The sequence below is a fragment of the Malus domestica genome, chromosome 05, assembly GCF_042453785.1.
Source record: "Malus domestica chromosome 05, GDT2T_hap1".
Classification (NCBI taxonomy): Eukaryota; Viridiplantae; Streptophyta; class Magnoliopsida; order Rosales; family Rosaceae; genus Malus; species Malus domestica.
The window spans coordinates 23,970,432-23,987,165 of NC_091665.1; the positions used below are offsets into that span (position 1 = coordinate 23,970,432).

Sequence of the window (16,734 nt, forward strand, 5' to 3'; positions counted from 1 at the left end):
ATACCTTTCTTTACGAGCCTTGCGTGATCAACTTAGGGCGACGAAGTTTTTGTTGTTTATAATTTTAGGCGGCGAATTTCTTATTTATGCGACGAATTCTTGTTTATCTCGATAATTGTTTTATGCACTAATGGATGATGGCTATGCTAGTGCTGGGCTTTGCACCGTTTGGACCAATGCTATTGGTTGCATGGCTTGGGCTATTGTTATTGGCTGCGAGGCTTGAGCCTGGTCTTGGTACTGCAGTAATAGTTGCAACTACTACTGACGCGGGTGATAGTGGTCACCCAGCCTCAGAGCTCATCCACGAGAAGCGGCTGCATGAGACTAATGTTGGAGCTACGTTGTGGTTTTCGTTAATGGGTGGAAAGCCAGGCACCTAGGAAGTGTTGTTCGTCACGGTTTTTGAAATTTCCAACCATGTTTTCCTTCTTTTTGGGCACACGAATCAAGGAATTAAAAGTTCGGAGATTGGGTGCTTTAGAAAAGTTCAAAGAGGTAGAAATTTGAAAAGAATTAAGAGAGCTTCTTTGAGATTTGAATTAAGCTCTCAATGAATACACTAATTTTTGGCAGCATAATTCTACCCCCTTAAGATTTGATGAAATTGTACCCACAAAACAAATTAAACATCTTTGGTTATGACCAAAGCCACACGCCCAATAAAGTTGGAGGTTTGGCCATGAACCTCTAATGCCTAAGTCAATTTCTCTTAAACGAGTGACAAAGAGAGATTTAGCTTTGAATTATGTAGAATCAACTTACAAGAGAATAAACTAGTGATGGGGGTATTTATAGGAGCTAGGGCTAGCCACATGTGTAGAGGATCCCATGCCATGTATTGATATCCAATTGGTCAGAGTGTGTCATATGTTAGATGCAATAGGAAACTATCTTTGATATGCATGAGAATAATCCTTAAAGATATTATTAAGTTTATTAATAATATTCTAAGACTTTGGGGAATCCTTGATTGAATTTGCTTGTGCTTCCTTCAAGAAAGAAATATGTCTTCAATTAGGAAAACATAAAAGAGAAATTAGTTATTAATTAGCAACTTAGGTCTTCTTTGTTGTTTAAATTAAGCGTGGAACGATTGCAGTGAATTACGCGTGGAAAGAATGCGGAATTCGCCAATTTAATGAGGACATTCTCATCAAAAGGGAATAAAAGCCTACATGTCATATTCAGAATTATTTTTTGCTCCACAACCACATTGCAATATGTAGTCCTACCAATATATATAAATAACGATGAGGGCAATTGAACCAAGGGCAATCATGATTAGGGTTGAATGAACTATTAATTGAGTTATTGGTAATTTGATGTGGGGGATAACCAGGATTAAATATGGCATGAAACTAGTTGTTATAAATGAATAAGAAGAATTGAACAAATGATTGATCAGTGTTTACCTTGAACTTGAGGTATTCGATAAATTGAACAAATGATTGATCGGTGTTTACCTTGAACTTGAGGTATTCGATGAATTGACTGTGAGTAAGAATTTTATGTCATTCAAAATTAGTTGTTATGAAAATATTCATAATGAAAATAATGAATTTAAAATAATGATGCTGATATAATTTGAAAATAAGTTTTATTGCAAAATTTGCACTGGAATTTACAATTGATTTATTGACAATTGAGTCAGCAAATAAGAAAATGATTGATGAAAAGGATATTGATGCACGCAGGCATCCTTGACATTTGAAAATTAAAAGTGTTTACAATTTTTTATTTTTTTTGGGTACAATGTGAATTCAAAGAAACTTTTGATTGAGAAATTGTGGAAATTCCAAACTTGTAACTTTCTTATCCGTTATCCACTTCTTATAGACTTGGAAAATGTCTTGGAAGACTTGCTTTTACTATTTGATGAATGATGACTTGCTTTCACTATTGATGAACATTGAAATTTGTTGGAATAATTATTGTTTTTACTGTAGAAGCACGGGATGAATGATTGAATGACTCCAAGCTTTTTCAGAATCATTGATGAGAATAATTTCAAAATGCTTCACATGGTGTCTTGGAAGGAAAGCTGAATTTTCACATGGCTAATGATTGTGTTCACATGGTGACTTGACATGATGACTGGCGTTTTCACATGGCTTTAAGCAAATGGGTCTTGCGAATCTTGGTAGTCGGCCCACTTAGCTGACTGTGTTTTTTGGATTGTTAAGTTAGATGGTTGCTGTGAGGATGTGTCTGAAGATTCGGAGTCTGCGGCTTCTTCTTCTTCAGTATGGAGCATCGCTGCTTTTGCAAGTAATTGTTGTGTTAAATCTTCAAGCTGAGTTGCTTTATTTCTTTGAGCCTGACAATTTGGTAGACTTGATTTTTCCTTTGAGGGATGAAGATGGACTAATGTCCGATAATGATTGTTCTGGGATGACTGGAAGTGATGGCTGTGTTGGTTGTGCCGGAATGACTGGGAGTGGAGTAATGGTGTAACAACCTATCCTGATTTTATTGGAAAGAAGAGGGTATTTTCGTGAAATTTCTCTTTGGGCTAGATCTTTTTCTTTTAAAATTTGTTTTTGGATCTTAATTTGTGAGCCCAAGGGGTTTACCTCCTAATTTGTCCCCCGATTCCCTTCCCTTTTCATTTCTTTATCTGATTTTTATAACTCTCTCCCCGAAACTCTATGCGTCACTCTCCCGACCTCACTTTTCCCTCCTCACCGTCGAACACACACACACACATCAACCACCACCACCACACCTGGACTGTGATCTCGAAAACCCTAAGCCAAGGGAGTGCTCCACTGTGGTAGTCACGGTGCTTAATCCCTCGACGAACTCCGGTGACTTTCGAGGATTTTCCAACGTAGGTAAGCTTTGAGACTCCTTTGATCTTCGTTCCTCGTAGTCTACATTACTTGGTTAGTGATTAAAATGGATTTGGTGAAGGTTTTACCACGAAAAACAACTCAAGGGGCATTTTTTAGGAATATTGAAATTCCAGGCCGTGGTTATTTGGCCATCTTTTAGACCATTTTCGGCCAACTCCTGCCACCACCCAGTCCCCACTTGGTATAAATCTCTTCTCTACATTCCTAACTACATTTTGGCTTTTGAATCACTCAATTTGGTTAAGCAATGAAGAAGTTACGAAGCTTTGAAAATTGCCCAAACCTTCGGCCAAAAACCCAGTTTTCCAGCTAGCACGGCCCCTTTTGAGGCATTTTCCAGCTAAACCACGATGATTTGTCCGGTGTGCAGGATATCAATCTCTTCATCTCGTCGAGTGATACAGCTTTCATGTTTGGATTACTTGATTTGGATAAGTAACGAAGAAGTTATGAGCCTTGGAATATCAACCTAGAAACCGGCCAAAAACTGGTCAACCATACTGTTTTCCCTGAAACCCAAACCCATTTAGGCTGAGACCTAGCCCAATTACCCATCCTTTTAAGTCTAGGCCTTGGGCCGGATTACCCAAGCCCAACCCAATTATTTTTATTTATTTATTTTTCTTTTTATAAAACCTAAAGGCCTTGGGCCATTTCTATTAGGGCCTTAAGCCCGTTACCCATTAAACCTTTTAAACCCATAACCCTTTCTAGGCCTTGAGCTGTATATCCCCATAACCTAAATCATTGTAACCCCAGTCCAAAACCCTAAACCCTAGCCGGCCCAAACCCTTTATGTGGAATATTCCGTTAGGAAATATTCCTTTAGAGAATATTTTGTCAAGGAATATTCTCTAGAATATTCTTTGTGTTAACTTTTACGAAATTTATCCGAGACCTCTTTTAGAGTAATTCGACGTCCTGAATTTGTTTCTGACGTCCGTTTTCCCAAATTAAATCATTCGGATAGAGTTTTATTAATTGTACCCTTTATGTGCTTAGGGGCAATTATACATGGCATTTCCTTCTTCGCTAGGTGGCGTGGCTTCTCGACGGCGAAGTACTGTGAGTGGACCCCTTCTAAAAATGCATTTCTTAATAGAAGAAATGCATACATGAAAATCATGATTTAATGATTACGTTTTATGAGATAACATGCTTATTGAGGCTAATTTGAATTATTACTATTTTTCCTATAACCCATGTTCTTTATAGGATATTTGATGGATGACGATATAATATTTAGAACATATTTCGAACACCTCTTTATAGTATAGATGATGGATGACTTTATACTATGTAGTTGCTTTTCTAATATATGTATGTTCAATGATTTTGTACTTACCTAGTAGTCCCTATTCCACTACGGGGCGAGGGATAGATTCCGTCTTGAGTAAGGGTCCGGTGCTGGCATAGGGCGTGAAGATGGTTTTCCTCTGGAAAATTGGCACAGCGACGGGGAGCTGGACTAAGGCCTGAAGGTGATTTTCTTCTGGGAATTGGTATAGGGACAGGGAGCAAGCATGAGGCCTGGAGGGATATTGGACATTCATTAGTGATTACGATATATGCGAGATATGTTTTAAGATATTGCACGGCATGCTAGGTTTCAGAAAAACCTATTTTTATCATGATATATGTGTTTTCATAAAACCTGGGGGTTAGTATGTTGATAATTGTTTTATTCTATTTATATCAATTTGGTCTACTCATGTTTATTTTGCGCCCCTTTCAGGACTAGAATTGAGGTATACAATCCTGACATCAAGGCACTTCCGCAGCGGCATCTTCGAGTCCTCTCGATGTATGATCCATTCTTATTTAGATGTATGCTCTGAACACGTTCCTTAAATGCATATTCATTATATTTAAATTTATAAGTCTTATTTATTCCTTTTTCTCAGCATTTGCATTCAATAAATGGCTTTCATCACCCTCGGGTGTCGGCCAGCACGTCCCTATCCTGGTGTTTGTGGAATATCAGGATTGGGGCGTGTCAAATGGGAAATTCGGTGAGGACCTGACTGATGGTCTTCTGATGATTGAATTTATCCCACCACTTGACTGATCTGGCTCTGTAGACTTCACTTGTTTCGACTTCATAATTCCACTTTATGATCCACGGGACTTTGTACTTGGCTATGAATATTATGAGAAGTGTAATTCTGCAGTTGAATCGGCTTTTGTCAAATTTTTGTTGGAAACTGGTAGAGAGGACCTGCATAAGTTCTTCTAGTAGAAGACTGGCTGTTGGGCCGTGAATTGACCACCATTTTGGGAACTATGCAGGAAAATTCAATATGAAACTCTTGTCAAAATTAATGAACCATGAATGACTAAAATCTTCTATTTAATGGAGAAAGATGTTAGTCCATGCATCAGTGTAATCAAAGTAATTGTACTAGTTATTGGAATGTGGACATATTGAGTATGAAGAGGTTTGGTTTTGTAAAAGGGAATTCCCCAATCTGATTCCATTAAGAACCAACCAATGTAAAGAGAATGGTAAAGAATTTTGTTTTCATGGGTTTTGTAGTAGAGAGATTTGATTGAAATGAACTCTGTTTCATTGAGAATGGCTTGATAATATTTCGGTGTTTTATGTGGTTCTATAGGATGACAATGGAAATTGGGTGGAAAGACTATTTTGGCTAATTTTTCTTGTGCTTGTTCTTGATTGAGATTGAAATGGATACTAAAAAGATATTCATTGGGGCTTGACATATGGTGATGTTTTGGTATAATTGACTGGTTGGGATGATGATGATTGGTATGTTAGGGTTGAATAAGGATCATATTGACTGACTAATGTTGTTTGATAATTGGGACAAGGTGATTGGTAGTTTGGCCTAAAGTTTCCTATTGTTGAACCTAAGGGAGTGAAACGGTTGATAATGGCTAAGGCCGAAGAAGAATCTGAGCTTGATTCTTGTTTGACTGGTAGTGGTGGTGGTAGAGTGGCTGGAAGCCTCATTTGATCAGGTCTTCTTGCTGTCATTCTTGCCCTGCAGAAATTCTCTGGTTAGGAAATCAGGGATGCAATTTTGACTACCCTTGATGTATTCGATTTCAAAATATAAAAAAAATACTTAATATAGCTTGCCATCATGCAAAAATCTGTTTTGATGCAATGTTTTGAACATTTTTTTGTAAAACATGTTTCGTAGATTTGCAATCGACTCTGATTAAAAACTTTTGATTTAATAAATCATCTTGAAATTTACTAATACATAATATTATAGATAATATTTCTTTCTTAATAGTACTATAATGACTTTGTGCTGGATTCCATACTCCTAAATGGAAACGAACAATTTATTCAGGAGATTCGGAAGAAATTGACTGTTTGAGAATACCCCTGTAACCAATTTCAAAGGCATCAGTTTCAATAATTTTGAAGGAATTAGGAGTTGGAATGCCAAGACAGGGCAAACTTTTAACATGTGATTTGATTCGTTTGACTATGAAATTATGAGTATTGGACCATGATGAAGGATTTTCTTTTAGACGATCAAACAAGGGTTTGCATTGTTGTCTAAGGTGTGGATAAAATTCTGCAACATAATTGAAAGATCCTAAAAATCTCTGTAATTGGGTTTTGTCAGTGATTTCATGTCGAAACTTATCTGCAAATTGAATTACTCTATCTATTGGTTGAATGGTTGACTAGTGGATATTGTATCCTAAAAACCTAATTTTGTTTTGGAATAACTTAATTTTGGTTACTGAGACAACTAATCCATTTGACGTAATTATCCTAGCAAACATGTTTAAGTGTTTCCAATGCTCATTTATTAATTTGGAATATATGAGAACATCGTCAATATAAACAATTGAGAAATGACTGTATTGATTAAATATTTCGTTCATGATATTCTGAAACTCACTGGGTGCATTCTTAAGACCGAATGATATTACATTCAATTTATAATGATCAAAAGGAGTGAAAAATGCTGTTTTGTATTTATCATCCTCATGAATTTGAATATGCCAAAATCTAGACTTCATATCGAATTTTGAGAAGATTACAACTTGACTAACTCTCTTAATTAAATCTCTTTTGTTAGCAATTGGATACCTTATCCATTCCAAGACTTCATTAAGAGGCTTGTAATTAATGACTAACCTAGGTGTTCCTCTTTCTAACTCAACGTTCTTTTGGACGTAGAAAGCAAGACAAGACCATGGTGATTTAATTTTCCTAATGATTCCTATATTGAGAAGTTCTTGGATTTCTGTTTTGCAGAATTCCATAACTTCTTGACTCATTTGGATTGGTCTGGCTTTTGTTGGAATTTTCTTTTCATTAAACTCCTTATTGTAAGGAAGTTTAACAATGTGTTGTTTTCTGTGCCAAAAGGCGTTGGGAATATCCGAACAAATTTCATTCACAAGTTTCTTTTGAAAGTTGTCAATGCTTTGTAACAAAGATTTGTTTGTTAATTGTTCTTCAATTCTTTTGTAATTAATTTCTTCTTTTAAGAAATTAATTTGTTGTGATTTTTTGGTAACTAGATTGATGGTTTTTGAGATGCTATCTTTTTGTAATTGTCTTAATTTTTTTAGATCTGTTTTCGTACAGAACTCAAATGTGATTTTTTTTCATAACATTCTGGTGGTTATACGATTATGGTGTACCTTAAAGGGATATAGGAAAGCTATGAAGGGGAGACCTAAAATGACTGGGTCGGAAATGTTTTTTTTATCAAAACAAATGGAGTTTTAAAACAAACATTGTTTTGACAAACATGAGCTTTTAGGATTTCATATTTTAATTGCATTGGTGACTAGTTTGCTGCACTAAGAATTTCTGTTGATTTGTGGGAATTAAACCTTCTTGAATACAATTCAAGTCTGCACCTGAGTCAATTAAGGTAATTGTTTCTAATTGGAAGTCTTCAATTATTATTTTTATTTTAGAATACCATTTCTAGATCCTAATTTTTTGTAGTAATCCTAAAACTAGGTTTTCTGTTGGATTTTCTATGGATTTGGATTCTGACTCTTGGTCGGAGGAAGAACTATTGTGTTCTTCATCATTATTGTCAAGGAGTGCTTGTGTTTGGATACTACTGAAATGTGAGCGAATTTCTATGCTTTCTGATTTTAAGGACTTAATTTCTTCCTTAATTTTGTTGACTTCTCTTTGTAGATCTTTGATCGTAATTTCTTTCTTAGCCTTATTAAACCTTTCCAGGGTTATGTTAAGACAGATTTTTCGGGCCACTTGGGGTTAACTAGTACTGGCTTCTTTAGGGAAGACTAACTTCTTAAGTTTCTTTAAATAAAATGACTTTAATTCAGGGTCATCTACTTTGCTGATTAACTCAATAAGAAGTTCTTCTTGTTCTTCTTATTTATTGAGTACTAAAATATTTTTACAACAAGTGTCAGTGCATACTATTTTAATGTCGGGGGATGAAAGACTACTTGAGGAATTACTGGAAGAAGATGAATTAGAACCTAAATCATCTTTGGATTGATTATGGTCTGTATCTCTTAATTCTAAGACTTGGATTAGCTAAGTTTTCTCTTCTTCAGAGATTTTTCAATTGGTTGATTGTTTTCTTGACTTTGCATTTGTTTGCATAATGACCAAATTTGCCACACTTGTATCAATTTCCTTTTTGTTCTTAGTTTTTGGAGTGGAATTTTCCTGAGGGTTTCCTCTTCCACTTGCTGGACTTGGGTTTCTCGTAAAATTTATTTGTTTCAAAATTCTTATTTTTGAATTTGTTATATTTGGGATGTCTCCTACTTGAGTACTTATTTGGGTACCTATTATAGGCTTTTGATTTTTTCTTTTTGTTGGATGGAGCAATAAGAGGTAATCTGTATTGTTCACAAAATGTTCTTAATTTGTATTTGGCTATTGACTTGTTTTTGTTGACTTGTTTTGTAATTTTCATATCAATACACATTTTCAATCCTTCTTTCTGGATAATATTAATAATATTTCCATAAATAAGGGTATGATATGGTATGATACTTTCTTCATTAACTCAACATTTCTAATTTTATGGGCAAATAGATTTGGTAATCTGTTAATGAATTTTTCTTTCCAAAATGGTTGATTACTATCCTCTCTAAGAATGACTCTAGACATGAAAACATCTTTGTACCATCCGAAATCACTTAAGGTTGGACATCTTAAGTCACTAAGTTGGTCATGAATTCTGGAGGTGACATTACTGGATGTCCCTATGAAATGTTCTTTAATGGTGAAAAGTAATGTGTTGATTGCATCTAGGACTCCTCATCCTATATGCTCATCAAAGATGGGTGTTCCATCTTCGTCTCTTTTGACTGCATTTTTAATTTCATTTCTTGATTGTTCAGTGAGATGTTTTTCCCACCAGGAATGGAGCATTTCTGTAAATCCAGTGACTAAAAGGTTGACAACTTGGGTTTAACTGAGGTTATGATTGGTAATATAACTATTAGCAACCATGGAGATGTGTTGTAATTTGTTCAAAAGTTCTTGTTCTGATAATCCATCTATGTTCCATTAATAGAGTTTATCAGCTGAGACTGAGAATTGATTTTGGATGTTTCTTTTCTCAAATTGAATATCTGTAGGTGTTGGCCTTGGATACCAATTTCTAGTAAGAGTTGTTGGGTTGACTCTTTTTGTTTGGGATTCGTTTTAATTCAAGATTTTGTAAAGCTTTTTCTACTTTTATGATGGAGTTTGTTTCACATTAGCCTTCTGAATCCCATATTGTAGAAATTGTTTCTGATTGAGATTCATCTGGATGTTGTTAAACATTGACTATTTTTTCTTGTTTTAATTCTTGTAACATTTGATCTATTTTTTGACTTGTGGAAATTGTTTTTAAAGCTATTGTGCTAAAGGAAGACTTTGAGAAGTTGACTAAGGGTTTTTCCCTAATTGTTGGTTTTGGGTGAGAAAGTCTATCTATTTTGGTTTCAATTGTGTCTAACTGTTTTCCTATGGTGTGTAGACTTTGGTTTGTGAAATTGTTTTGTTCGATGACTGGCTTGACTCCTGCATCTTCTTTTGGAAGGTTGAAATGAGTGGCTGGTACTTGTGTTTTTGCAGTTGTAATTAAAATTGTTTCTTGTGGAGGGTAACTAGAAGAGACTATGCTTTTGTCTTCTTTAACCCAATTTTCTTTGGTGATGACTTCTAATTTCTTTTCAGACTCGGAATATTTTTCAACGAAATCGAAGAAAAATACTTCAAATCTGTGCTTTTTCATGAAATTGGTCAATTTATTGTAAATGTCCAATTTTTGTTCTTTTGTATATTTATTTCGAAAAATATTCCTTTTGGGAATATTTTCTGTTGCTTCGATGTCAGCATTGAGTTTCTTCCATCAGGGTTTGAATGGTTTATTTAAGACTAATAATTGGTGGTTGATTTGACTTGCCTCGAAGTCAGATTCTGTTAGAGAGGTTTGTTCTCCTTGGTTATGAGTATTGGGCTGATATCTTGGATGAGTCACCTGAGAGGCTGTTTCTAACTATTTTAATTTTATGTTGATCAAGTCATTAATTAATTCTTGTTGGGTGAATATTAACCTAGTTTCTACTGCTTTTAATTTTCTATTGACTAAGGAATTGATTAAATCTTGATCTCGACCCACCATTTTGGCTGAAATGGATCCAGAAAAAGAATTCCTACTTGGTTATAAAGATTTGTTTGATTGGGCTAACTCGTGTAAGTGGACACTAAATTTTCTAGCTGGACGATCAAAGTTGATTTTAACTGTTCCGTCAAAATATTGTTCTATGTTGTCTAAACTATTTTGGATACTAACTGGTTTGCTTTCATAAATCAAGCATCAATCTGAAGGTAGACTGATATCTAACCACCTAATGGTCCTGGGTATTTTAATGTTGGCATTTTCTTGATTAATTTGGATTAGGAGTGTATGGTCTCTAGGACTTTTGACTAAGGCTTGGAAATTCATATTTATTCCTGTGACTTTGTAAAAGACTCTGAAAATTAAAGGTAATGGTTGAACACCTTCAAGGACTTGATACCCTAAAGCTTTTATGTTTAATGTGAGTGCTTTCAGCATGTGGGGATCTGAAAGACTTATTGTGAGATCTGAGAAACAATCAAAATGAATTGGACCATTGTAAAGACTTGACTTCGATCATGAATATTTTCACTGAAGTTAGTGAATCTTGCATCTCGGAGACATAACAAAATAGAGGTATTGAGGCCTCTTCTTGTTAAGGGCTTGACTGCTATTTGGACTAGACCTATGTGAATGTAATTGTAACCATCTTTTCTATGAGTTCTGATTTGTTTTGGTGTGAATAATTGATAAGTTTCATGTTCTTTACTAAGAGCATAAGCTTTTTTAACTGTTTTAACATGGTGTTCACTTCTAAAAAAGGCTATTGACCATTTCTTTTTGTAAATATTTTTACTAAAAACCTTGGGGATATTCCAATCTCCAAAGTTAACACTGTCATCTGTTTGAAATTCTAATTTTTGTTCTTCATTTACTATGTCTGGAATTCTGCTTAAACTGGATCTGCAGCTAGTGCTAGTAGTTGAATTATATCTAAATAATCTACTCATATTGCTCAAAATGCAGGTTTTCAATATGCAGAAATCTTACTGGCTTTACCTTCCTAGCGTATTTGCTAAACTCCCTCTCCGCTCATGCCAATCCTATAGACTTATTGTTTGGAACACGCCTTACTATTTAGGGAGAGCAACTTTTTTAAACCAAATTTATAAATCAAATGATGTGGTTGTAGATGATTGGATTATTACCAAAATGTCGATTAACTTCCTTGTTTCTTATTGGTGACACATCATTTAATTTACAAATTTAGTTTTAAAATTTGATCTACGATTATTGATTCTTCTTGCAACTTTGCCAATGCCAAGTCCAAGTACAACATGTTGGGAATGAATCTTTTCATGTTGCTATTCAGGAAGGACTTAAATGTTTGCTTTGCAGTGGCCACTTGTGCATTCGGTTGACAGTTTCCAGTTGCCACGATGGCGAGAGAGACTTACAAACAATAAGATTCCATTTTAGCAATATCATAAATCAAATAACGTAATATTATGTGTTTTAATATATTCACTTCCATAATACTCTGTTATTAGTTTGAAATATCGTCATGGTAGTGTCTATGTATTAAAAGCGTGAGTCGTGGATGAAGCGTCCGAGGGATAGCCTAGCCTAGGCATGAGGCGAAGCCTCACGGGACCTAAATTTTTTAATATATACACTTAATGTACACATATATTACATTAAAAAAAAAAGATTATTAATCAATAATCACCTTGAGCACACACATATATATACATATATTATATTATATATATAAAATAGGGGATGAAAAGCATAATGAGTACACATATAACAATGTACACAGACAGCACACACATCCATTATATAAAAAAATAAAAATCAGAAAGAAAAAAAAAGGTAGAGAGATGATAGTGCAAAGAGGTATGAGGCAATTAAAACCCTACCCAAAATTGGGTTTGGGAGTAAATAAAAAAAAAAAAGAAAATCCCCTGAGGCAGCTCCGGTGACGCCTTCCACCCACTCCCTCAAAACAGAGGCGGCAACTCTCAAGCCCAGCCTCACAGGGCGTATAGGTGTGCCCTAAGGTGAACCTTTTAAAACATTGGGTAGTGTCCTCAGTGCAGATAAGTCCTTCACCTATGAGGCTGACCACTAGAAGCAAAACCACAATCCTTTTTAAAGAGAAAAAATTGAGGACTTGAAAGGAATAGATGACAATATGTGAGGGATTAGGTTCAATGAAATATTGAGGTTTATGCATAAGTTTGTGCTTTATTAAACTACAAAATATATCTTTTTGGGTTCCACATGGTTTTTAGTCAATGTGTTATAATGCAAGTGAACAAGAAGTCTATATTTTCTGGTATATTATTCATAAATTGTTACACATAGGCAGGGAGCTCTTTCGGATTGATGGATGAAAATCTAGCATAATGGGTTTAAAGATTTTGATGCTCTAACTGTAAGCCCATTGATCACTTAGTTTCGCATTTCTGAGTTTCGTAACACCACGTAGCAATGTTATGGTGAATTACAAGTTCTTTCTTCTCGTGCAGCCAAACTTCTGGGCATGCATTCATGGTCATAAATAAGATTTACATACACAATAAAAGAGAACATCTTATTCCTTATGGGAACTCATAGATATCTAGCAATCACAAAAACATTTACTTTTTATCATCAAATTCCTAATATGCAGACCATCAGTTCATGATTCTCTTCAGTCATCAGTAACTAGTTTTAAAGGGCTTATAAGTCTGGAGATCAAGAACCACACCAGCCACAGAGCCAACAGCAGCAGCTATGGAGACGAAAAGACAACTTACACTGAGCATCTGAAGTCCAACCCATTTGCTGCTCCACTTCCGAATCTTCTCCTGAGCAATGTACATCTCGACTGGGAAGTAAACTGTGAGTGGCCAAAATCCAAAGGCTCCAAGTATTCCAACGACGTCGTTGAAGAAGGGCAGGAGCATGGATATGAGGGTTGTTATTATGACGAATATTGTCCTCCATACCAAGCGGAAGAGGTTGAGTTGGTAGACGCCGTAGAAGGGGATCGGTATCTCATACTCTGCTGTCACAAAGTCGCTGTTTGGCCACCTCTTTGCGCTCCATTTTTCTACAAATGCAAATAATGGTTGACAAAAGACCTGCAGTGATTTACAAGCTTAATTAGAAGTTTTGCTCTAGACAAAAAATTTGGTGATTGCATAAAATGAAAAAATACTTGGTCATTCGTCCGTGCAAATAACAATTTGGCATAAGTGCAAAATCTTTTTTATTTGTCACTAAATGAGTTACCTTTGCTTAATTAACAAGTAATTATCTAGTTATATAGGAGTTGAGTGATACATTGATACTTGAAATAAATCCTTTTAACTTACTCATTTTCGGATTAAAATGACTGGAATACCCTTATTTTTAGTCAAGAACAAATATCTTAATATTTGTTAACTTTAATGGAAAGGGTGGATGGTTCGGATTTAGGCTAGACCAAGAGTTTGTTACCATTTTATTGTAACTAGAAACTATTTAAAAAAAAAAAACACGTGGATATTCCAAATAGGGATATTTATGGGCTTTCAACTCAAAATGATTGCAGAAAAGTTATAAAATATTCAACTTGAGTTGTAAGACATGTATAAGATAATTTTGATCACAACAAAGTAGCTGACTGAGAGGGCGAATTACCTGAAATGCACCAACAAGGTGGACAACAATTGCAACATTGGCAATGTCTAGTAGCCAGTAGGGGTTGTAAAATCCAAAGCCAGTCAAGAGGTTTCCTGGGGCCAAGTCACCAAAGGCTGCATACCCAAAGCATCCACAAAGTAGATAGAACACTGTGGTGATAGCTATGCTGAATACAGTTGCCTTCTTCATTGTCTTATGTTCTGCGGGTGGAGATCTTATTGTATCCTGCACAATACATCAAGTTTGCTAGAATTAACATTAAGATGTTTCAAATCAAAATTTGACATGTTTGCAGAAAGAGAGGTGGTTTCCGCATACTTATTTTCTCTCTATGAACATATATATATTTACTTCTAGCCTTGGATTATATTAAGGGTGCATAAGAGAAAAATGATCAGCGTGCAAAAATCGTTTCCGTGTGAAATTTTTTTGTGTGGTTATTTTAATGAGATGCTCTTTAATTAGTATATGATGGAATTCTGGTGTACCTGAATTTCAATGAGGACCAAAGAATAAGAGTAAGCAAAGGCAATAGCTCCAAGAGCTTGCATACTTCTCCATATCTTTTGTGTAGAAGTGACTGTTCCACTCTTGGTTACGGTCCCTATGCTAATACCCAATAGGCTCCCTTTAAAGCTCCCATTTCCTAACAAAAAGACATCAGAAAACGCAACTGTTTATAAAGGCATATGCCAAATTATATACATACCATTAAAAAATGCACACAAACAAAACTGATTACAATATTTAATCAAAATAAAACTCGAGGAACACTCTTTACGTCAATAAAAGTAGATTGTGGTCAATTTAGTGTCCCTCTAATACTAATTTGTGTGTTTCCTTACGTTGTGTATATATAAGCGAGTTTTAACGAAAAGCCTACGGTACGTTCACTTTAACGAAAAATCACATTTTTATACTAAAAAGTCAAACCTGGTACTATTCATTTTACCCTTTATTTTGTCTTTATCATTAAAACTCAAAGTTTTCAAACACTTTTCATTAATTTTTCTGATATATAATGGTAAATATTACTGTTAGTTTTACCTGCAACTTTGCCAATGCCAAGTCCAAGGCCAACAGAAGAATAAGTAAATGACATAATTGCTGCTACTATTGAGAGCCACCACACTTGATTAAAATCTGGGATTTGAGAAAATATCACCTCTATGATACCAAATGTTATCATATACCCATTGCTTGACATGTGGCATGGATCTCTCCCTCCACTTCTATGGTAACAATTTGATCTCTTTATTGCCCTAATTCACAAATCATATGCATAAATTTTACCATAAAATCAAAACAGATTACCAAAAAAAAAAAAAAAAACATGAATTTAATCTCTACTCAGGTAAATAATAAACTCACATCATGCTGACAGATGATGCAATTGTGTACCCAATTGCTACACCAAATAAATTCAAGTACTGCACCAACCCACACATCATGACCTTCCTTCCTCCTGCAACTCCAAATTACAATCATCATAACTAAAACCAGAAAATTCCATGGTAAAGATAAAAAAAGACTATCCCTTACCTAAGTTGGCCTTGACAGCATCCATGTAGGTATAGTTTCTCTGTCCGGTGATGGGGTTGCCGGTCCGGTAACACATTGCTAGGAGATTGGAGGTATAGAGATTGACAAAGGCAAAGAGCAGGAGGACAGTTGGTCCTGCAACCCAACCAAGCTGTGCTATTGCCCATGCTAAGGAAAGGACTCCAGATCCTATAACCGCTGTTATTATATGTGATGCTGAAGTCCAAAATGTTCCTGCATGCATGCACCACCACCACCACCACCATGTGATTATTAAACTATATAGTGTATAAGGTTCAATTACTTGAATATATTATTAATAGGGGTTTTGAATTACATGGTTTTTAAGTTCATGATTAAGTTTAATAGTTGGGTTACTTTAAGTTGAAAAATTAAACAAGGATTTAAAGATAATAATATATTATTATCAACACATCACAATACAATTACTCTACAGTCCAAAGAAAATGGTAAGCACGTCAATAAAAAATTTGTGTAGCAACCTGTTCTCTTCAAGCGACCATCATCGTCAAAGCATGTGGAATAGTTGGACTGAGGGTTTATGGCTTTGGACTCACTAACTTTGGGTTGGACTTCCACTTGCAGATAGTGCCTGATGTCATGCCTCTCTTCCACCTGAATATTGAAAGAAAATGGTTGAATAATACACCGAGAAAAGAGAAAGACTATATTCTGAGGAATAATTATGAAATAAAAAACTGAGTGACTCTCGCACAGCTCCATGGTGGATTCTGCTGGGAAGAGTTCTACTTCTTGGCAACACTGGCTTCATGGCAGAAATGCTGTTCAGTAAATCAGAGAGAGAGATAGAGAGATAAAGAGAGAAGTAAAAAGGGAAGGTGATAGATATTATAATACCTGAAGTGGGTTTTTATAGGTGATGAAATGACTTCATTACAAACAGGAACAGTACATGTATAAGAATCATGTAACACGGACACACCCTAGCTCCAGTACTGCTTATTGCAAAGTTCTTTGTCCACATTGAATCAAATCAAAGTTGAAAAACTAAGTACATGGTGCTTGGACTTGGAAAAGGATCCTCGTCGGATACTTCTGCTAGGGATCTAGTAATCTCGTGATCTCAC

The 16,734-nt window shown here is 35.3% G+C and overlaps 1 protein-coding gene across 1 annotated transcript; it reads right to left on the bottom strand.

Moving 5' to 3' along the window:
• Nucleotides 1-12,832: 12,832 nt before the first annotated feature.
• LOC103440817 (amino acid permease 3-like) lies at nucleotides 12,833-16,484 on the bottom strand. Its single transcript, XM_008379526.4, has 8 exons — nucleotides 16,362-16,484; nucleotides 16,129-16,261; nucleotides 15,626-15,859; nucleotides 15,455-15,548; nucleotides 15,131-15,345; nucleotides 14,572-14,729; nucleotides 14,081-14,308; nucleotides 12,833-13,539 (listed from the first exon to the last, which is right to left on the bottom strand). Exons 1-8 carry the CDS (start codon nucleotides 16,416-16,418, stop codon nucleotides 13,114-13,116), a joined length of 1,545 nt encoding a protein of 514 aa, XP_008377748.3. The 5' UTR covers nucleotides 16,419-16,484; the 3' UTR covers nucleotides 12,833-13,113.
• Nucleotides 16,485-16,734: the final 250 nt, after the last annotated feature.